Source organism: Pelodiscus sinensis, chromosome 3, assembly GCF_052426305.1.
Source record: "Pelodiscus sinensis isolate ZL-2025 chromosome 3, ASM5242630v1, whole genome shotgun sequence".
In the NCBI taxonomy this organism is placed as follows: domain Eukaryota; kingdom Metazoa; phylum Chordata; order Testudines; family Trionychidae; genus Pelodiscus; species Pelodiscus sinensis.
The window spans coordinates 182500335-182523814 of NC_143054.1; the positions used below are offsets into that span (position 1 = coordinate 182500335).

General features: G+C 43.6%; 2 protein-coding genes across 5 annotated transcripts in view; one reads left to right on the forward strand and one right to left on the reverse strand.

The window, feature by feature from the left end:
• PUS10 (pseudouridine synthase 10) overlaps positions 1-13195 on the reverse strand; it is a 67024-nt gene extending 53829 nt beyond the window's left edge. The window contains exons 1-2 of one of the 4 annotated variants that reach the window (XM_006122158.5): positions 13112-13195; positions 3526-3662 (exon numbers count right to left, since the gene is read on the reverse strand). In XM_006122158.5, coding sequence (XP_006122220.1) covers positions 3526-3651 — 126 coding nt within the window. In that variant the 5' untranslated portion in view covers positions 3652-3662; positions 13112-13195. Of the gene's footprint in view, positions 1-3525; positions 3663-11248; positions 11609-12351; positions 12459-12494; positions 12689-13111 lie in introns of those variants that run through there. The other 3 variants (XM_006122157.4, XM_089777523.1, XM_075925535.2) reach the window with 3 other exon arrangements.
• Positions 12801-20967, forward strand: PEX13 (peroxisomal biogenesis factor 13). Its single transcript, XM_075925538.2, has 4 exons — positions 12801-13034; positions 13377-14074; positions 14747-14872; positions 18010-20967. Exons 1-4 carry the CDS (start codon positions 12961-12963, stop codon positions 18306-18308), a joined length of 1197 nt encoding a protein of 398 aa, XP_075781653.1. The 5' UTR covers positions 12801-12960; the 3' UTR covers positions 18309-20967.
• The last annotated feature ends 2513 nt before the right edge of the window (positions 20968-23480 follow it).

Sequence of the window (23480 nt, forward strand, 5' to 3'; positions counted from 1 at the left end):
CTATAGACTCACCAATTAATCTGATCGGAAGAGGATAAAATAGTTGTCTCAGAATCAGGCTACACAGAGTTTGCAAGGTCCCTTGAGATGTATGAGGGGACTCTCACACTGAATGAAATACAGTATTCAAGAGTTTTATTGAAATAAAAGGAATAATAATCAAATAGCAAAATCATCAGTATTACAAAGGCAGTAATATTGTTCTAGTGATACATGTGATATTATATACTATAAAGTTTTTGACTAATATACTCTCACCCTTCCTTGACAACCTAGTGGTAAGAGACAAAGGACATGCCAAGAGGGTTCAGGTTCAAGTTCCTCAATTCTTCAATGAGAGGTACAGAACTTAAAAGCTAAAGAGCTAAAAGCTGTCAAAGCTAACTTAGAATTTTACTTAACTGACTTAAAACTTTAAATTAAGGACTAACAGACTAATAGATGGAGAAAACTTGAAACCTGAAGTTTATGAACACTGAAGTTTAGAAACTTAGAAGCTTTCTTGACATGGTAGGTCACCCCCTCACAGAGGTCGAGTACTTGAGTCTTCCTTCTATGTCCAAACATAGTTTCCCACAAAATGTACCATAAGCTGGTATGTTTATACATGCTGATGACATACAAACATGGTGATAACATTAGATCATTGTCACATTTGTTATTTCTGTCCTACACTGTTATTTCTGTTCTTTCCTTGTGATGTACCTGTTAAGTTTACAAAGGGCATGAACTCTGAACACTCATGTCAACCTACACCTACACCCCCTTTATCTGTGTTAAAAGTTGTGACCATATATGGACTTAATGCTTTAGCTAATCTCCACCTAGTTAGGTGACAGGTTTCAAACAAACATATGTATGCTAACTACTATCTGTGTGAAAGGTCTCATACATATGTATGCTAAATACTTTTATTATAATAGATTTATAGGTTTATAGTAAACAAATAAACCCTTAAGAAAATTAAAAAGTCATAAGATTCATAGACAAGGAAGCAAGCTAGGACTATAGCCTACATGTTATAAATACACACATCTAACTGGGGATGTAAAAGTTTAAGAGGTTACCGATAAGCTGATGCTGATACCTGTTTGTTGCCAGTTAAATTCTGCCCACTCCTGGGCCACTGGCTGCAGAGCCCGCAGTATGGGGGAGCTGGCTCCCCAGGGGTGGGTTTGGCAGAGCCTGCAGCCTAGGGCAGCAGGTGCCCCAGCACCGGGGCTGGAAAGGTACATCCCAGTTACAGTATATAGATATTTTACACCTCTACATCTAACCAGATTCATCTTATCTTCCTCAGGACTAAGCCTTTTGTCCTGCCTCCACGATGCTATAAATAGACAAATTGGTGGGTTTTAATTCTAAAACCAACTTTTTCTTGATACTAAAGATTGAAAAAAATTGTTTCATTCAGAAAAATTAACTCAAAACTATTATGATGAAATCACTTACATAGTGAAATAAGTTACATGGCACTTCAAAGAGTGAGGCATGTTCCTTGTCCCAATTTAATTTTCTGTTAGCGGGCAGGCACACTTGTCCACCTAGGCAATGTGGCCCAGAGGACTGGACACTGTATATAATTTGGGAGACCTGGGTTCTAACATTTGGCTCTATAACTGGATTACTGGGTGACTATGAGCACATCACTTCATGCTTGGTTTACCTATGTGTAAAATGGGGATGAATCAGGGATGTTAAATTTCGATTGACTAATAGAATAGTCGATGCAATGATGCAATAAGGGCATTCCCCCTTTGAGGCTGGCCCCAGCTGCATTTGGCATTGCCACTTTGAAATGCCATGGGGAGGCCGGTGCCAGGATCCCCGCAGCATTTCAAAGTGGCATCACCACCTAGAGCCTGGGGTCAGCAAGGGAGTCCCCAGTTGACCCTGGGTTCTATGGAGTGCTGCCGCTTTGAAACACCGCATGCAGCCTGAGGCCAACTGGGGACCCCGGGCTGCATGCAGCATTTCAAAGTGGCAGCGCTATGTGGAGCCTGGTATCTGACCCCAATCTCCACATAGTGCTGCCGCTTTGAAGCACCCCCTCCTCTTCCCTCTGCTTGCTGCTTCTTTCTAATAGAGGCAGTGGGGGGAGGAGAGCGGGGGAAGCAACTAGTCGACTAGCCTGTCGACCATCCAATAAACATTTGTTTATCAGATAATCGACTAGTCCTTCACGTCCTTCGGATACCTGACATTCAATTTCTTTATAAGACACTTTGAGATCTCCTGACGTTATGAATTAGATATTGATAACAACAATAGAGTTTCAAGACAGGAAGGCAATAGCATAGATAAAAGAGGATATGGACAGAAATGGAGAAGAGAGGATTCATTGACAAAGTGGGTTTTAAGGAAGAATCTGAAAAAGTAAAGAGAGAGCTGAGAAGACTGACAGACCAGAAGTGGAAAACTATTTCAAGCAAAGGAGCAGTATGAATTAACCTGGGAAGTGGGAAGATACAAAGGAGTAGTAAGGAGAGCTGATTCTAAGGAGATCTGAGTAGCACAATTATAGGAGAAGGAAATGAACACAGGTATTGGTGAATGGCAAATTAATCAAGGACAGTGTTCCCTCTAAGCTGTGAAGGCTCTGTGCATGGAGCTGACTGACTAGGCAGGGCTGATTAATCAACTGTCAAGCTATGCCGCCCCGAAACTTACAGGGAACCCTGGTCAAGGAGGGTGGATAAAAATCAGTGATATTTTTAAAATTAAATCAAATATCCCATTTTATTTAAAGGAATTTTTAAAATTTAAATAAAACGAAAGTTTATATTTTATAAATAAACCTATTTACAATTAAATATGAAATTGGCAACCTGTATTAAGGCCTAAACAATTTATAATCTGATAAAAATCACTTAAATTCAAAACAATATTAAGCAGCACTTATTTGCTGTCAAATTTTAAAGAAAATCTAACCACTGAATTGATGGAAACGCTTGACTGAGCATCTGGAACCAGAGTTTGCTGAGGCACTAAACTTTATTTTGATAGCAGTAGCTTAGTCTGCAGGTACAGAGAATATGTTTTTCTTCATTTCAGTTTATTCAACCAATTCAATTCAATTTAATGACTAATTCATTCAAAATTAAGACGTCAATAAGAAGGTGAAAAAGCTGGAAAGTTTGTTTTCCTCTTCCAATCAATGAATAAAAATTAGTTGTGAGAGGATGAGATCTACTAGTTGTAAAACCTTAAAGAACAGGGTGACCAAAAACAATCAATTCAATTTACTAACTGGAAATATTTCCTGCATTTAATAAGTTAGTTTGAATTAGAAAACATATTGTGACAATTTTTGATAAGCACACAATGCATATTTAAGGTAATTTTATTAAATAAAAAACAAAAAAGTTGGCTTTGGGCATTTTAATTTCATCTTAATTTCTATCTGAATATAATTTGACATAAATCACAAATAATCAAGAAGTCCTACTATCCCAAAGAAAATGTTTAATTTTTTGAATTACAATTTCATATTCATATATTTTAATTAAAAATAAATCAGGAAACCTTGTATGGATGCCTGTAAGATGCCTGTAACCCCACACAGCAGAATCTGAAAACACATCGCGGGCAAGTGCCAGTATTCAATAACAGCTGAGCAATGGATTTGTTCTTTTCTGTCAATGCAAACATTCTGGATAATCCTAATTAAAAATAAAACAAAATAAAATAGGGTTAGTAAGTGATTTCCATGTTTCATGTCTTTTTTTTAAATGTAATGTGCATGGAAGAAAACAAAATTAGACATATCTGCCTCATCCCCCAAATAACTTCCCTAGAAAAAACAGTCAATGAAAATGGTACAAGGATTCATACACCAGAACAGCGTTGGAATAACTGCACCAGTTTATTCCCATAAGGTCTGCATGCAGCTTTGTCTTTGGGCAGAAGCATCATTTGCTTGGTGAGGTCAACCTATTCCTAGTGACGATTTTTGCATATTACACTTGTTCGTTATTTGTAGTCACAGGATTATTGACTGAAAAGAAAATAGCTCTGCTGCTGAAGGCCAATTATCAGGTACACTGGCATAGCTGGGAGTGTGTGGGAAGGAAGGGGAGAAGGGAATACACAGACTCGGAGTTTAAGGTCTAAAGCAGGAATGGGCAAAATACGACCCAGGGGCCGGATCTGGCCCGGAACGCAACTGGATCCAACCCACAGACCACCTTGTCGGAACCCGTGTCTCTCTGCTCCGCAGGAAGAGGGAGGCTACGTGCGATCTCCCTGCCCTCAGCCCAATCCTCAGCCAGGGGTGGCCTGTCCATATAGGTGAACTAGGCCGTCACCTAGGGCACCAAGTTAAAGGGGGCACCAAATGATGGGGAAATATCATTGAGGGGTTTGGAGGTGGGGGCACTGATTGCATGGTTCGCCTAGGGCGCCAGTTGCTGGCAGCTAGCCTAGGGCTGCCCCTGAGCTCCTAGCGGCCAGAAAAAAAGAGCCAATAGGAACTGACCACAGTCAATCTCTCAGTTCCTATTGACTGGAAACAACCAGATAACAACAATAAAAAGATCTGAGAAATTAGCCTGGAGGATGGGAGCAGTCTCTTCCCGCTCCCAGAGCTAAGGGCCATGTGGGGTTTGGAGCTTGCAGTTTTAAGTGATTTGGGGCTGCATTAGGCAGGGAGCCCAGCCTGCCTAGGGGGTGCTGCAGGCTTAGGTAAGCACCTCCCAGCCAGAGCCTGCCTCTGGCACCCAGCCTCTCCTGCACCTCAACTCCCTCCCCAGGTCTCCATCCAAACCCTCTGCACCTCCTTGGCCTGGGTCAACTCCCTCCGACAACCCTCTTCCAGGCCAGAATCCTCTCCTGCACCCAAATACCCTTCCTGATCCTGCACCCCAATCCCCTGACCCAGGTCACCACACGCACTCTCTGTAGTCTGCACCCCCTTTTCCCACATCACAGCTCCCTCCCAGACTTTGCACCCTCTTCTAGTGCCCCTCTCCCAGGCCAGAATCCTCTCCTGCACTCGTACTCCATCCCTGACCCTACACTTCTATCCCTTGACCCAGGTCACAACCTCCTCCTTTGCCCAAACCTACTCTCAGACCTCACACCATTTCCTGCATCCCAGTCCCTTACCCTGTGTGCCATTCTGTGCCCAACCTCCATTCTAGAACCTGCACAAACTCCACAGAAAAGTGCAGCCCTTGACCACTTTCCAAAATCTTGAAGTGGCCCCCACCAAAAATTATTGCCCACCCCGGTCTAAAGGATCCATCATGCCCATCTAACCTGATCACATACACAGTGCAGCCTACAGAACCTCATCCACTCACTCCTGTAACACACTCCTAATCTGACTGAACTAGGGACGTTACATTTCAATTAATCAGCTAATTGAGTAGTCCACGGAATTTCCATCGACTACTCAATAAGGGGGGAGCTCACTATCCCACTTCACCTCTCCCTTTGAAATATACAAGAGTCGCCTACAGCTCTTGTATATTTCAAAGGGAGAGAGGCAGTGGTTCCCTCTGCCTCTCTCCCTCTGACATGTATGGGAGCTGCTGTGGCGGCTCCTGTACATTTCAAAGGGAGAGAGGCAGTGGGAACCATGCTAGCAAGAAGCAAAGCAATCCCCACTGACAGGGGTTCCCCTCTGTACCTCTTCCTTTGAAATGTACAAGTCGCAAGTGGCTCTTGCCATTCCAAAGGGAGAGGAGCAGCAGTGGGACCAGTGCAAGCGGGATATTTCCAATCCCCGCTCGTGCCGTTTCCCTGATGCTCCATGCCTTCCCTGGCCCCCAAGGAGCTGTTGCGGGGGGTGGGGGGAAAGAGGGGAAATCGGCTCCCCGCCAGCACTGGTTCGTGCTCCCCCCTTGATGCCTCTCTCTGATAGAAGCAGCAAGGGGAGGGGAGAGTGACTAGTCGAGTTCCTACTCGACTACCCAATAAGCATTTGCTTATCAGGTAGTCAACTAGTCGCTTACATCCCTAGACTGAAAATGCTAAACTTCTACCAAGTGCTATCACATCTTGTGTCTATGGTGCATTATGCTATCTAATACAATTGTAGGTGATGGCAGGGAAGAAGCAGAGTCCTTTGAACAATGTATCCCAAAGAAGAAATTCATTCTAAAAGCAAACCTCCACATGTTCAAATCCAAACAATGGCAGAGATGACTGAGTGACGACCAACTATATAGTTCTGTCCTTTAAAGCCTACAATGCAAACATTAGTTCCTCCCTTCCCACTTATCCCCTTCCCAGTTTTCGGGACTCCATGAGTATCATTACTTATCCCAGGTTATTGTTTTTTTAAATAAGGAATTTTCTAGCACTTGCAATTAGGGATATTAAATTGCACTTAATCAGCTCATCAAGTAGTCAATGCAATTTCCATCAACTACTTGATTAGTCAATGGCGGGGAGCTAACCCCACTGTGGCTCTGCCTTTTAAATATATTAAGAGCCCTCAGGCTCTTAATACAAATAAATGGCAGAGGCGTAGCGGGGGACTGGGCGTAAGCCAGGAATCAGCAGATTCCTGCTTGTGCCCGGTCCCAGACACTGCGCCTCTGCCTTTTAGAAGTAGTAAAAGCCCGGTGGCCATTAATACATTAAAAAAGTAGAGGTACAGCATCTGGGACCAGATGCGAGCCCAGAAACAAATGCTGCTAGGGGATCATAAGTATGAGAGCACTTGTGGATGGTATCTGTCTCCAGCTCAGCCACTTTTTTGAGCTGCCTGGGTGACCTCCACCCACTATGGATGCAAGTAAAGTAAGGAAGAAGAACACAGCCAGACTGAGTCTGTCCATCCATTATCAACAGTAGGCCTCCACTCCCCCACCACTGCCCTGGGAAAGAAAAGAGGCACTAAGGAAGAAAAAGCATTTCATCACTCCTCTTTAAAAATGCACTCATCTTTCCAGCTTCCCCAAAATCATTGTACTAAGTTTCCCAATCAACTTTCAACATTGTAAATATGTGTTTTCATTGGCACCTTTATATCCCAATAATAGTCAGGGTTCCAACATGTTAGGTGCTGTATAAACAGTGTTTCAAGTGTGCCTGTCTGAAAGGTATCACAGACCCAAAACAGAAATTTTCTATAATTCTTGCTCAGTTGCTGAAGGATTCCCTACCAGGGGGAAACCCCCTAGGATTGGCTGCTTTTCCCACATCTGGAGACAGAGAAGCCAATTAGAGCAGCTTGAGGAAACCAGCAGAACACTCCACCTTCCAGTAAGAAAGCCCAGCAAATCAGAGTAGCTCTGCTTGCTTTTCCGCTCCTGTGAGCAACAGGATACCATCATCTGCTCCTTCCCCCGCTGCAATAACGGGCCTGAGAAGCAGGGTCCTCCCTGATGCAGCTCCTCTCAGACCAGGAGAACAGGGTGAAGAACACCAGGAACTGCAGGCATAGCAGATGCTGGGGGCACAAAATGTATGCAAGGCCTGGCAAAACTGGGAGGCAGAACAGGTCCAGAGACAGAATTGACAGAGAGCTGAAAGGGCTTAACAGATGAGGGTTGGGGACAGATAGGTATGATGATGCTTTTATTTTTGTGGCAGATCCCCACTTTTACCTGCGCTGTGCAGCGAGCCATCAGGAAAGATAGTACCTAAAGCAAAGAGTGTATAGTCTGAAATGAAACTACAAATTTCAAGTCTCACCATGGTCTTTTTTTGTGTGTAAAAGTTTTTAGTACCTAACTTATTAATCTAATTCTATTTCATGAAACTTCTCACAACTCAAAGTAACACTGGTCTCAGGATATAATAAAACAAGAAGAAATGAGGAGGAAATCAATAAAATGAAACTCCCCCCACAAAATTCCAAAGAGCAGTTTTACATTTAATTCACAACGCAAGAAGATTTTTTCAAACATACGCATAGATGTGTGAGAGAGCTGTGACAGAAGCACATGAATAAATTTTAATGATTAAATAGACCTCTTTCCAAATCACTAATTCACAGTGCTCACAGAAATCCACACACAGTTGACAGTTTCTTCCTTAATCCAACAATTCATAGGTTTACTGTTCTTGCTGTAACAGCTGAAATACAGGGTGGGTGGGAATGAAGTTGCAGTAGACAGGGCAGCAGAAATCCCAAGGATAGTTACTTAGGAAAAGAAATCCATCTAGTACTGACACAGCAACCACTCCAACAATGACACCTAGGCTGTGTCTACATAGGCACCCCTTTCTGGAAAAGGGATGCTAAGAGACCAGTCGGAATTGCAAATGCCGTGGGGGATATTTAAATCCCCCGCGGCATTTGCAATTCCGACTGGTCTCATTAGCATCCCTTTTCCGGAAAGGGGTGCCAATGTAGACACAGCCCTAGAGTCTGTTTCCCCAAAATCACTTTGGGGAAGAAAGCTAGAAGAGGCCCTATTGTGATTGTGCTTGGGATAAGCTACAGACCCTGGAATCCAATTTAGATATGAATAGAGGCATCTTTAATGAAACACTCCTGCAAATTGTGTGATTATGGGAGTCTTTGATTTCTCAAGCATAGATTGGAGGACAAGTGTTACTATTAATGGCAGGACCCAGATACTCCTGGATGTGAGAACTGATAGATTTCTTCACCAGTCACCAAAACAAGAAGAGATGCCATTTTAGATAAAATATAGGTAAGTAGTGAGGACTTCATGGAAGAACTCAGTGTAGAGGACAGTCTTAGTTCAAACAATCATGAGCTAATTCAGTTTAAATTAAATTGAAGGATATACAAAACTAGATCTGCAACTAGGGTCCTTGACTGCAAAAGGACAAACTTTAAAAAATTAAGGGAATTAGGTGGAAAAGAAGACTGAACTGAAGAACTCGAGGATGTAAAGGTGGAGGAGGGTTGGAGTTAGTTTCTGCAACTTTTTACTTAAAGTACCTGAAGCCACCATCCCAAGCAAAGGATGGCTTGCAGACCACACTGGATGAGCTAACATGTCAAACAGATTATCAAGAGAAAGCAGAAAGCCTACAAGGAATGGAAGATAGCTTTCCTTGTTGATCTATCCTAACTCTTGGAGGTCAGTGTATAGAAAAAACAAGAAAAGGAAATTAAAACCCAAAATAAAAGGTTCTATAGCTATACAAAGAAAAAGAAAACAAGGAAATAAGAAGTGGGACAGTTAAGCACTGAGGATGGGGTGGAGATTAGATAGTCTAGGCATAGCCCTACACTTAAACCAGCAAAACTGAGACTGCAGCTCACAAGGGACATCTCCCATTGTTCTTTTCAGCAAGATATTTACACACTGTGTGATTTAACTATTAACTAATCTAAGCTATTAAATAATCAAGATGCTTTTACTATGTTATTAACCAATTACTAACTTATTTGCTATGAGAAAACTTTCGATATCAACTATAGCAAATGAAAACAATGAAATACTATAGCAAATTAAACAATGAATTCACACTACTATGTCTCTTTTGAGTAATGTTGGTTGCTAATTTGGCTCTTGAATCACTAAGGCCTGAGTATTGCTGACTGAATAGAATACTTTTTGCCTCCGTTTTTAATAAAGAAAACAAGGAGCTTAAGGGTACTGTCAGTGTAATTGATGAAAATGAGGTAATGGAAGTAAAAATAATCACATCCAGGGTAGAAGTCTGAATAAACTTAAACATCTTAATGAGACCAAACCAGGGGCCCAGATAATCCCCATTCAGGACTATTACAGAAACTGGCATATGAAATTGCATACCCCATGACAAGGATTTTTAACGAATCCATAAACTCGGGGATCATATCCTATGATTGGAGAATTTCTAATATAGTTACTATTTTTAAGAAAAAAATACATCCAAAAACTATAAGCCCATTAAGGGTGAGGCTTACTAGTTAAGCATTTGTGTCACTAAATCAGAGGACTGTAAAACCTACCTTACAAGAGGAGACTCAAGGAGCCTCACTTACTTAGCCTAACAAGACAAAGGCTGAGGGGAGATATGATTGCTCTCTATAAATACATCAGAGGGATATATACAAGGGAAAAAGAGGAATTATTTAAGTTACTGGTCAGTGCTGGCACTGAGACAAATCAATACTAACTGACCAACAACAAATGTAGATTTGAAATCTATCAGAGGAGTAAAGTTCTCCCAAGATTACAGTGGGGATGAAAAACAACCGACTTTTAGACAGACTGGTAAATTTACACAGGAGTCCATGTGATGAGACTGCCTACACTGGCAGGTGACCCATCTGTGCCTTATTACCAAATATCCCCAATTGCTGGATAAAATTAATGGAGATTGCCTATCTTGTAGAACTGGAAGGGACCTTGAAAGGTGATTGAGTCCAGTCCCCTGCCTTCACAGTAGGATCAAGTACCATCCCTGACAAATATTTGCCCCAAATCTCTAAATGGCCTCTGCAAGGATTGAACTTACAACCCTAGGTTTAGCAGACCAATGCTCAAACTGCTGAGCTATCCCTCCCCCCAATATGGGATGCGGACAACTCTAATGACTTATCTATGCTACTGCTTAAGTCGATATAAGCTCAGTTGCTAAGCAGTGTGGAAAAAACCATCCCTGAGGAACATAACTTAAATGCATTTAAAGCAGTTCCTACAGGAGACAATCTCCCACATAACTTCTTCTTTTACAGTGGAGTAATTAGGTGGATCAGAGAGTGCTCTCTCATCAACATAATGCATCTTCACCAGATGCACTGCAGCGGCACTGATTTAGTATGGTAGCGAAGATAAGTCCTACATTACTACAGAGGATTCATGGGGTTGGGTCATGCATGGCTAATAGACCTCTGGTGCAAAACTGAGGAGACACAGGTGCCCCACTTCAAGGCCAAGGCTCTTCACAGCTGTTTGTCTCAGCTCTATACCTCTGCAGGGCAGGGATATAATACTGTAGTCAATTAACCAATAAGCAAAAGCTTATATGTTATCACCCTGGGTGTAGGAGCTCAGACCCACCCCAGACAGTGGCTTCTGCTACCCCGTACTGCTGCCTCTATCACAGGCAGCAGCACGGAGTGGCCAGGGGCTCCTCGGGAGTGAGGCTGGAGTACACTGGCTGCCAGCTCCTGCCCCAGAGACTACAGAATAGTCGACTAACCAATACGAATTCATAAAGTTACAGACGGTCCCCGAGTTGTGAACGGTCGACTTACGACCAAAACTGTTGCAAATGGCAAACCCCGAGTTACGAACGCAATCAGCGCTTACGAACAGCACGGTCACGTGTAACTCAATGTTAACATCGGGTGGGTGCAACAATGGGAGTAAGAAGCACACACCTCCTGCATGCACTGGGATAGTCAGCAAGAGAGTGTCTCGCATGCATGTTCCCACCAATGATTTACGCATTTCCTAGTTGCTCCAGAACTGACAGGCTTCAGCAGGGGCATATGACCCTTCTCTCATCTTCTCTTTGCTTCCCCATCAGAATCTATAATTCTGCAGGGAAATCAAATAGTCAGGCAGAGGGGGAGAGCTGCAAATGCACTGTGACACAAAATTCTCCCTAGACCTTTTGACTTTAAAGCCGATGAATGTATAATGGCACCCACCTTAACCATATGTGGAAATCTGAGTGCATATTGGATAGAATGCTATTAAGTTCATTCATACAAAGATCATATGTTCAAATATATTAAGGGGAATCCCTATCACAATTAAACATTAAAGTGCCTATGCAACTATATACAGGTTGAGCAATAGGATGATCACAAGCATCCCAGTACATTTAAAAGAAGATAACCCTGCCCAGCCTGATACAAAACCAGCTAGAGCAACATGGGTGGACACTGATGGCCACGCCTTTAGGCAGGGTTACATTAAGAAAGGGGCTTTAGGAGCTGCAGCTTAGGGCCCCGGGCTAAGGGGGCCCCCCCCAAAAGATCTTCAGGATGCCAACGCACAGGGTTTTTTGCAAGACCCCTTCCACCTGGGGCTCTAGGTTGCAGCCACTAAAGCCCTTATGTTTTAGCCCTGAAAGACTGAGGGGGAAAGGCAGCTCTGTGCACTCCAGTTCCTCCTCCACTACCACCGGGATGGAGCTGCAAAGCACCAGAAGCTCCCCTCCCTGAAGCTCCTATTGTAGATAAATCATGGCAAATGGAAGCTATGGAGGACAGTGTCTGCAGGCCAGAGTAGGGCAACATACAACTGTCTCCTGCCCTCTCTCCTCCCCTCCCCAGAGTCTGGGCTACCAAAAATAAAGCACCCCACTCCCCCACCGCATTTCTCTGCCTCAGCCCCGAGCTCCTTCCCGCACAACCTCCCACCCAAACCCAGGACCCCGCACCTCCTGCCCTGAGTCTCTCGCACACCCAACCGCCGGGCTCACCCCAGAGCCCTCTCCCGCTTTCGGACACGCTCATTTTGCCCCGCCCCCAACCTGACAGCCCGACGGCCCCAGAAGAGCTGATTCGGCCCCGCCAGGCCGCAAATCCACGCGCCGCCACAGGGCTGAACACCTGCCTCGGGCGCTACACTCCCGCACGGACCCGCAAGCTGCTCTGTCCCCGGCGCGTCTCCTACCTGCTCCGCCCGGCGCAAGGAGCGGGAACCATTCACTGTCTGCACACTGGACGCAGCGTGCGCGCGCATTACCCTCCCCCCGGCAACAGGCGTCCCAGGAGGAACGTTCCGGAGCCGTCGCTCTGCCCGGGGTTTCGCGGAAGTGGCCGCCGCGTCTTTCGCATCACGTGCCCTTCCGCTGCCGCCAGTGACGAGCCTGCCGGCGACCCTCAGCAAGGGGGGCGGAAACGCTCTGGGAATCGGACAGAAGGCAGCAAAGCAAAGCTGGGGAGGCCTGAGCAGCGGCAGCCAGAGACATCGATCCGCACGCGCGGCCGGGCCCGTAGTCACCGCCCCTTCCGGCGGCTGTGCCGCTCGGCCCTCCCGCTGTCAGGCCTGGCAAGGCCGCGGTCAGGTGGGGAGGGAAGGGGCGGGACTGGCCTGGGTGGCTCGGCCGGGCGGGCGCCGCGGAGCTGCAGCGCAGGAGATGGCGTCTCAGCCGCCGCCCCCCAAGCCCTGGGAGAACCGGCGCCTCGCGGGCACCGCGGCCTCGGCCTTCCAGTGAGTGCGGCCCCGCCCCTCTCCCGCCTGCCAGGAGCGGCCTGGAGCCTGCAGAGCGGTCGTTAGTGAAACGTTACCGGGGGTACAGCCAACCCAAAATGGCAACTCCGGGGGTGGGGGGGGGAGACTCTCCCAGGATCTTCCCCCAGCCAGGTCCTGCCCCCCTTCCCACAGAGGGGGAGAGAGAGACTTCCTGTGGGAGGGACCCCGCCATGCCCCCCTCCCTCGACTCGGTCACGTGGACTTTGCCCCCTCCCCTACACACAGTGCATGCAGATCGTTGGGGCAATGTGAATATTAACATGACTATGGTCCTGATTTTGATCCTCTGGATTTACTTAGAGCTGCTGATTTGGGTGCCAGCTTGCTGACCAGGCCTGGACAACCCACACTCACACGAGTACCTCCGCCTGTTTTGCCAAGACCATCACAGCAGGCAGGGAACAGTAACCTGAGCACTTTCAGACCTGCGTACAGCAGTTCCTTTTCTCCAGGCTACAGCTCGTATGGAAACTCCTTTTATGGAAGCTACAGCCCTTATAGTTACGGATATGGCGGTTTGGGTTATAATCGGTTTCGTACAGATGATCTGCCGCCCAGCAGGTTTGTTCAGCAGGCCGAAGAGAGCAGCAGAGGTGCATTTCAGTCCATTGAAAGTATTGTGCATGCATTTGCCTCAGTCAGTATGATGATGGATGCTACCTTTTCAGCTGTCTATAACAGTTTCCGGGCTGTATTGGATGTAGCCAATCATTTCTCCCGACTCAAAATACACTTCACAAAGGTGTTTTCAGCTTTTGCATTAGTCAGAACTATAAGATACCTCTACAAACGACTGCAGCGGCTGCTGGGTCTGCGGAAGAGCTCTGAGAATGAGGATTTGTGGGCTGAAAGTGAAGGAACTGTGGTTCGCATTGGCTCTGAGGACCGGGCAGCTAACTCAGCAAAATCCTGGCCCATTTTCTTGTTCTTTGCTGTTATTCTTGGGGGCCCCTATCTCATCTGGAAGCTGCTCTCCACGTACAGTGATGAAGAAACAGGTAAAGGAGATCAACAAAGTGAAGGGTGTATAGTTTACGGAATATTCTTGCCATAATTATATTAGTAAATTATACTCTAAACATGCTGAATTAAATATGGTGATTGTGATTAAGGTATTAAAATAGCCTGTTCTTTGATCCCACGTTAATGGATCCATTCAGTTCTCTTTCAAAGAGGTCCTACTTCTAGAGAAGGGAAGATTTTACAGCTGAGTTCTGGGTCTGCTTCACATGCATACAGCTGCTGAATTAGGATTCTTATACAGACACTTATGTAGCAACAAGATTCAACTAGGTATTGCAGTATAGCCTTTTACTAATAACATTCATTATTGAGGAAAAAACTTGGGAGTTTGCTTGCTTGCTTGCTTTATTCAGTCTATCAGTGTGTTGATTTGAAATAGAAACTTCTGCAAACCAGGACACTTATATGCAGAGGCCTAAATATGGATTCTGAAGCCTTGCTTGAAGCACCTAAAAAGACTGGTAATTGCATAGTGCCCTATGTGCCTGTTACTATAATAAATGTTTGTACAACACTTTTATTATATAAAGTGTTTCATAAATGTTACAGAGTCCTGTATACTTAGTATAATTGTGGAAAAATTTAGTTTGAGTTTCACTTTAAAGATCCAGATGATTTTGCTGCTTTTTAACTTTTCTGTGAAACAGTGGCTAATAACTGGGCAAATGGAGAGGATGATCATGTAGTGGGAAGAGCAGAATATGACTTCTCTGCTGTTTCAGAAGAAGAAATTTCTTTTCATGCTGGTGATATGCTAAAATTAGCACCCAAAGGTAAGATTATGATTTATGGTAGACTTATTTTCTAATTACCTTTTTAGTGCTTAGATTCATAAAAACAGGCTCTTGAGATCAAAGGAGATGTATTTTAGTTGGCCTGTCTCAACAGACAGTGATTGTGTGGAAGCTCTAGAGAAGGGGTCCTTAGCCTTTTCCTTTCTCAGTTCTCCCTCGACATGTTATAAAAACTCCAGGGCCAAGGAGGCATTGGAAGGACTCCGGTCTCCAGGCTAGGGGAGGGTCCGTTGGGGCATAGGCATAGTTGAGCTTTTATTTTTGGCAGGGGGTAGGGTGTGGAGCAAGGGCTGGCGAGGCTTGGTCCAGCTGCACACAGCACAGTCCAGGAAGGGCATGCCATTTCCACTTCCTAACTCGCAATCTAGACGCGGTTATTTCGGGGGGGAAACCCTTTCTTGAAAGAACCCATACTTCTCATTTTTTCAGGAGTACGGGTTCTTTCGAAAGAGGGTTTTTTTTTTCCCTTCGAAATAACTGCGTCTAGACTGCAGTTTCAATTTTGAAATACAGGCAGTCCCCGAGTTACGTGGATCCGACTTATGTCGGATCCGCAGTTACGAACGGGGATTTTCTAGCCCCGGACGACGGGAGCGGCAGGACGCCCGGTCCCGCCGCCCGCATCCTCTGGGGCGAGAAAAGCTGCTCTGCGTCTCCCTGGTCTGCTGGGGGGGGGGGGGAAGGGGAGACAGATGAGCGCCGCGGTCCCGCCCGGGTCCTCCGCAGCTTTGCTCAGCGTCTCCCTGGTCTGCAGCACCCCAGCACCAACCCAGCAGCACCCCAGCTGCTCTGCCCCAGGCGTCCCCAAGTCAGCCGCTGCTGAAACTGACCAGCGGCTGACTACAGGAAGCCCCTGCCCCGGGCTTCCTGGAATCAGCCGCTGATCAGTTTCAGCAGCAGCTGACTTGGGGATGCCTGGGGTTCTTAAGTTGAATCTGTATGTAAGTCGGAAGTGGCGTCCAGATTCAGCCGCTGTTGAAACTAATCAGTTTCAGCAGCGGCTGAATCTGGACGCCACTTCCGACTTACATACAGATTCAACTTAAGAACAAACCTACAGTTAACCCGGGGACTGCCTGTACCCTTTTTCGAAACAGCGATCAGGCGCGAATATGCAAATGAAGTGCAGGATATTTAAATCTGCACTTCATTTACATTTTCAGTTGGGCTCATTTACATCCCTCTTTCGACACAGGGATGTAATCTAGACATGCTCTGAGTGTTTTTCATTATTTCTGAACTAAGTCCCCTCTGAGTTAATTTTTTTGGTTGCATGCCCTCTGGTTGGCCTGCTGAGGTTAGTCAGGGAGTGGAAGTGGCATTCCCTTCCTGGACTGTGCTGTGTGCAGCTAGACCAAGCCTCATCAGCCCTTGTGCCACATCCTACCCCCCGCCAAAAAATAAAAGGTAAACTATGCCTATGCTTCATTTGTCAAGCGCTTCATTTGCACTTTTGATCGGGATCATTTACATCCCTCTTTCGACAGAGGGATGTAGTCTAGACATAGCCTCAGAGTGCAGAAAGAAGGCTAGCTGGGGATGTGCAGAAGCAGGGGGATGGCTCAGGGTAGAGTCCTACTTGAACATACGTGTCTATCTGTGGGTAGAAATCAGTATCTGCTGATCCACGGTGCTTTACTTCCAGGAACTACTGGGGCCAAGGAGATGAGCTTGATGCTGCCACTCCTGGAAGCCAGCACCTTGTACCATGCAACTGTACCCCTCCCAGCCATGTCTCCTGTCTGGGGTCTTATCTGTAATGATGGAGTATGAAAGAGCATGTGAATGTTTAGCGTATCTGGCACGTAAATACTTCATGATGCAGGTTACTGCAGTGCCATGCAGAACCTTTTTCTTATTTACGATGTCACCTGAAAATGAGAAGCAGGCAGCATTATCTCCCATAAATGTAGTCAAGCATTTGTCTGAGCAATTGGCTGAATAAGAAGTAGGACTAAGTGGACATATACGCTGTAAAGTTTTACACTGTTTTATCTTTGAATGCAGTTTTCTAATAACAAAAATCTATATTTGTAAGTTTTCATGATAAAGAGAATGCACTACAGTGCTTGTATGAGGTGAACAGAAAAATACTATTCATTTTATCTTCCTTGAAGTGCAAATATTTGTAATAAAAATATGAAGTGAGCAGTACGCTCTATATTCAGTTGTAATTGAAATCTATATTTAAAATGTAGAAAAACATCCATAAATATGTATAATAAATTTTCAATTGGCATTTTATTATTAATAGTATAATTACAACTGATTAATCTTAATTTTTAATTAAACTAATTCATTTTGAGTTAATCATTTGAGTTATCTGTGATAGCTTTATTTTTATATATTAATATATAAACTTCTGTAATTTATTTTCTATAAATAATAGCACTTCACGCTAGGCATGTAAAGGAGTAACCAATTAGCCAGTGAGGAGCTGGTCCGGCCAGGCTTTCTGTGCTACTGTGCAGCTGGCTTGGTCCAGCCTGATCTGACTGGAACAGCTTTACCCAGAGATGGTGGGCTTGGCCCAGCCTGGCTGGAGCAGCCTGCAGCATGGCACACCCAGATGGGCTAGAGTAGCCTGCAGGTAGCACCATGGGTGACAGGCTGTTCCAGGGCTTGGCCAACTCTGCATTGGGCCCTGCCTGTGGCATGGTGCAGCGGGCTTGGCACGGCCAGAAAAGCCTGTGGCACAGCTGCCCTAACCAGGCTAGAGCAGCTGCCGCAGCCAGGAGGACCACTCTTAATGCTACCAGGTCCACCATGCTGCAGGCAGAGGGCTGCGCCAGCCTGGTTGGGCTGGCGCAGCCCCGTCACAGGATCACGATTAACCGGTTAAACATTAGGTTTAATTGCCTAACTTTTTAAGTGGGATTTTACGTCCCAACTTCAAACACTACATGAACTTTTATCTGTCTTGTCATGTGAGCAATTGTTGATTTAATAGCACCAATTCTAGGTTTCAAGTATTCTCCATATTTCTACTAAACTTTGAATTAAATGGCTGTATAATGTCTGATATATCTGCTGAGATCTTAAATTATATGAAAGTGCTTTAATGGTATAACTGCATTTTGAATTGCTTTGTAACTATGGCTTTGTTTTCTTATCAGAACAACAACCCAAAGTACGAGGCTGGCTTTTGGCTAGTCGTGATGGTCAAACAACAGGACTTGTGCCAGCTAATTACATCAAAATATTAGGTAAAAGAAAAGGTCGGAAAACAGCAGAGCTGGGAATTATTACAGAGCAGCAGCCTGCTTTTACCAACCCAACATCTGTTAGAGGAGCCACTAATGTGGCTACGTTAGAAGAGCAAGAAGCTGCCTTTGAGTCTGTTTTTGTTGAAATTAATAAAGTTCCAGTTACCTCTGACTCCACTGTGATAGGCAGAGAAAAACAGGATCTCTGATGCACTTGGATAAACTATATCAATAATTCTTTTGATATTCTGAAAATTGTAGAACAACACTGTTAGGCCTTTATCAGGTATCTTGCTGCTGGTGACAGGTGAACAGATAATGAAGTAATTTGCCCAGACTTTAATAGCATGCTTGGTTCATTTAAAGCTTTATATTTGTGACCCTACCCAGCAAACTGTTGGTAATTGTAAGATCTTGGGCTAGGGGGAGTTTTGTAGAGACAACTGGATAAACCAGTGTGTTGCATCTATAACAGCTCATTTTGGTCATTTAAAGAAAAAGTGCTGATGAATTCTAGAGGTAGCATTGTCCAGTCCTCATTACTAGAGAAAGAACTGACTTGATATAAGGCCTTAGAGAGGGGGTATTTAGAAGGTAAACTAGTACTTCAGCAAAGGCCTCCAAAATTGTACATTGAAGAGCTCTTAAAATACTTTGAGGCTGCTTTTTGGTAAGAACTAATGGTTCCACTAGCACAAATAAAAATTAAAGACTTCAGTCCTCTGTGATAAAAAGGTGACTGTGTTAAGAAACATGATTAGCACTGTGAAAGAACATACATTCAACTGGCATTTTAAGGAGATAAATCCTATTACCATTGTGTATTTGTCCTTTATTCAAATGTATTCAAGAAAGTACAAATGTTTTTTTTCCTACCATTCTGGAAGTTCTTCCTCCTTATCAGAGTCCTGAGGGCCACATCTTTTGTTTTGTTTATAATGCACATGCTTTAGGCCCTGTATCACGCATCATGTATCTTCAGCCAAGCACTGTCAGGAATGCTCATTTTTTATCAACATCGCTTTAGGGCCTAGTGAACTAAGTAACTACAGCCATACTTCCAACAAGGTATAATAGCTTAGCAGTTTCTAGTAATTATGTATTCTAATATCTACATTTAAGCTTCCTTCTCTTTCAGTGCAATTTATTTTTGAACTTTGTGTGAGAAAATCCTAATTTTAACACATGTGTTGCTATTAAATAAATGGGATTTTCTATTAATAATCTCACAAAATAGGAAACAAAAAAATCTTCCTAATTCATTGTCTCATCAGGGAAATGGAAGAGTTAACTGCTGTCTTTCACGGCTAGAGACCCTGATGATGTCATTCTCTCACAGGACAGGAAAAACTTTTTTTTTATTTCTTAAAAACAAAAATCCATAACAGCATCCAAGCTAGTTGTGTGTGTATATGTACGTACACACTAGCTACTCCTGAGGGAATTCTGTGCCAAAAAATTCTGCACATAATCTTGCAAAATTCTGGATATTTTATTCTTCACCATAACATAATATAATCACAAACATTTTAATTATTTTGGCAATTTATTTCAAAAGACCTACTAGCAAGTATGTTTCCAACAATACAGACAACAAAAAATATTCAGGATATATTTTAGACAACTGGATTCCTTGCCAGGCATATGAATAGAGAACTTTGAGCAATAATTCATTTAAACTACAGAAACTCATTTCCTGAATCCTCAGAAGCAGTGCAAAGGCTAGGAGGAATCGGGTAATGGAGGAATTGAGAAAAGAGGAAGAATTGCTGGACAAGAGCCTGAATGTGAAGTTGGAGGGTTACTGGGTATGGCTGGGAAAAGTATGGAGCGGGGTTTGTTTGTTTTTTTGGTGGGGGAGGAGGAGTTAGGGAGCTTCACTCATGTGTCCCTGCACCTTCTCTACCATTCAGTTCTTGTTCTAAGTTGTGACTCCCCAGCAGCCCTATATGCCCTATGCTGTCTGTTTCCACATATCCTGTGCTTCCTGACCTGGTTCCAGGGAGAGGAATGTAGCTGCTTCTCTTCCCTAGCTGAAGCTGGGGCTGCTCCCATCCAGGATAAGATACTCTCTGCCCTGGTACACAGCAGCTCCATATAGGCAAAAGGCATAACTGCAGCAATTTTCAGCAGAATGTATTTTCTGCTCAGAAAAAAAAAACCTGAACAATATATGAATTCTCTGAGTACAGGATTTTGACAGTTTTAATTCACGTTTTATCAGAGGTCTTTAACATCAATTTTCATTGCAAGCTTCGTTAACAAGTTTGTATCCTCAGTGCATTTGCTAGCTGTGGCAAACATGTGAAGAGCTAGACAAAACAGTTATAACAAGCTATTGCTAACCTCAGGTTGTGTAGTATTCTTAAGTGGCTGTTACGCTAGAGCCCTGCATTTTAGAATAACCTCTGAACTCCTGCTGTGTACAGTGGCAATATTAGGAGTATACGAGCCCTGGCTCCTGGGGATGGTTTAGTGAAGCATTTTTGCTACTGTTTTTTCAGTAAGATTATCTGTGGCTGCTCTAGGAGAGGGAAAGAAAAAAGCCAGCCCACAGGGGGTTCATAATTGAGTCACACTTGAACCAGTACACATTTCTGAGAAACATTTTTCAATATGTCACATACCAAATGAGGGATTAATTAAATTTGCATGAGACTTCATCTGCTGCAGAAACAGACAAGAAATTGAGGATTAGACTGTACATTAGGACTGTTAGAAAGCTATATCATATGTTCAGTTTCTGCACACATCATATGTTCCTGATGGGCTTACTGTTGGAGCATCAATCTTTCTTGTATCAATAAAGAATTTTAATTGGGGCAGTAGTTTTTTAAAAGAATAAAATTTTGTTAAACTGTCAGTTAAATCAGACTTCTGCTTTCCTAATCAAGACTAGATGGAAAAACACTTTCAGCTGAATGTTAATTAGCTCCTTTAAATTTCATGTACCCTTAATAAAGAGAGTTAAATTTCACATCTGCTGGAGCAGATTGGGCTAGGTCTGAGTTGCTCTGCTTCCCATGGCTGTGAGTGAGTGTAGGGAAGGGGGCATGGCAACCCCTGCTGACAGCACTAGGCCCCTGCATGACCCAAGCCATGTCATGTAGGGGATGGGGCTTGCAAGAAGGGGCAGGATGGGGTGAAGTAGGGATGGGGGCTTAGGGAAGGGGTGGAATAGGGGTGGGAAGAGGCAGGGACTGCAACAGATTGAGAAGGTTGTTCTGGTCCTACCCTCCCCCCAGGATGGCAAAGATAATTACATGCCAAAAGTCACATTAAAAGAATTGCAAAAGTTGCAAGGTCAAGCACTCAAAAGTAGAAAATGCCAGAATTAAGGTTGCCAATGCATGATACATCATGATCATTCATCATGATACAGTATTTAATTACATGTTTAACATACTATTTTCTCCATGGGACCCCTGCCTCATTTAGAGCACAGGATGGACAGGACAGTGTTTTATCTTGTGCAATGTATGGCCCCAGAACTTGTTTACTGCACACTATTAAAACTTCTGTCTGGAATCAGAATTACTAATTTCCATAGGTGACAGATATAATAGGCCAAGGAGGCGATGCCTGCTCGAACAGTAAGCCACAGTCCTGCCCACACTCTGCCCTCGTGAAGGGGTCCTACGCACAACAACCCTTCTGCAACAACTCTCTTCACTTCACAATCCTTGAAAAAGTGTGATCACATATATAAAAACTATCAGAATGCATACATGCAAGGAGGTTGAATTAAGGTTGCATAGACAAAATTATAAGCAGTTAAAAACTTGATCTTGTAATAGAAAATGTCAGGCATCCCTAACTATAAAAGGGATACAAACTGCTATATAAAATCAACAGAGTAAAAACAAAAAATATTGTAGGTACATATACATGCATAGAAATTTCTGGTTTTGTAATAAAGTTTCATTTTTTAAAAATGGAAAAGCTATTGGAATGTAATATGATGCCCATTTAAAACAGTTTTTTAAATCACCGCATGCAGGACTGAAACGATCAATACAATAGCTAATATATGGAGATTATGTATCATTAAAATTGATAATCTTTTTATAAGAACATAAAAGAAACGGGTAAAGCCAAAAGTAATGGTTTCAAGAATGAGATAATGGAACTTAATATGTATGAATTAAAATGCATTAATATGTAAGGATATGCTAGTCATATACAGACTACCAAAAGTCTGTGATGAATTAGTATTATTCAACTTATTTGTAAGTCAGGGGCTCTCACACTGGAGATATGACCCCTCAGAGGGTCACAAAGTGATTACATGGAGGTCACAAGCTGTCAGTTCTGTGGGGCTGATAGCCCTGAGCCCCCCCACTGAATTAACATCCCATTTCTAATTTATAAGGTGTTCACACTCAGGAGTTTTCTGTGTAAAAGAGGTCACCAATACAAAAAGTGTGAAAACCAGTCATACATTATTTGGAAAAAGGGTAAATTTGCAGATGATACAAAACTACTCAAGATAGTTAAATCCAAAGCAGACCGCAGAGTTACAAAGGGATCTCAACAAAAACTGAAAGAATTTCTTCACACAATGCATAGTCAACTTGTGGAACTCTTTGCTAGAAGATGTTGTGAAGGTCAAGACTTTAACAAGGTTCAAACAAGAACGAGATAAGAATGGACAGGAATGCAAAACCATGCTCAAAATGTCCCTAGCCTCTGTTAGCCAGAAGCTGGGAATGGGTGACACGGAATGGATCACTTGACTTGATGATAATCTGTTGTGTTCTTTCCCTTTGATGCACCAGGCATTGGAAGATAGGATACTGGCTAGATGGACCATTGATCTGACACAGTATGGGTGTTTTAATGTTCTATAGAATAAGTGTACCCTAAGACGTATGCGTTTGAGGAAATGAGATTTGGTCATAGAAGGTGGGGCACTGACATGAATATTCAGGATAGTGCCAAGACACTATAAAAGAGCAAACCACCATGTGAAATTACTTTTTTTAGCTTCATATTCTTTTAGCATTTAGTGTTAGTTCCTTTCGTTTAGCTGTTAGCTTGGCTTTTAAGTATATCTTAGTTACTCAACTTCTAGCCCTTACCTGCACCATCTCAGCATTAAGGAGCTTGGAACATTGAGCTCATTGTTGGCATGTTAGAGATGAGGCTGGTCCTTTGTCTCTTATCATTAGGTCCCCAAGAAAGGGTGTGGGAATGCTAATCTAAATAGCTTCTATAAGGAATGTTACCACAGGTCCTCATAGAACTGCATTACTTCTTCCTGATTCTGGGGTTTGAAGCTTTGAAAACTTCCTTTAATAAAAATCTCTAAAGCCTGGTTCTGTCCTCAGTATCAGTGTTCCTACCACATACTCAAAGGATCCATACAAGATATTGAACTC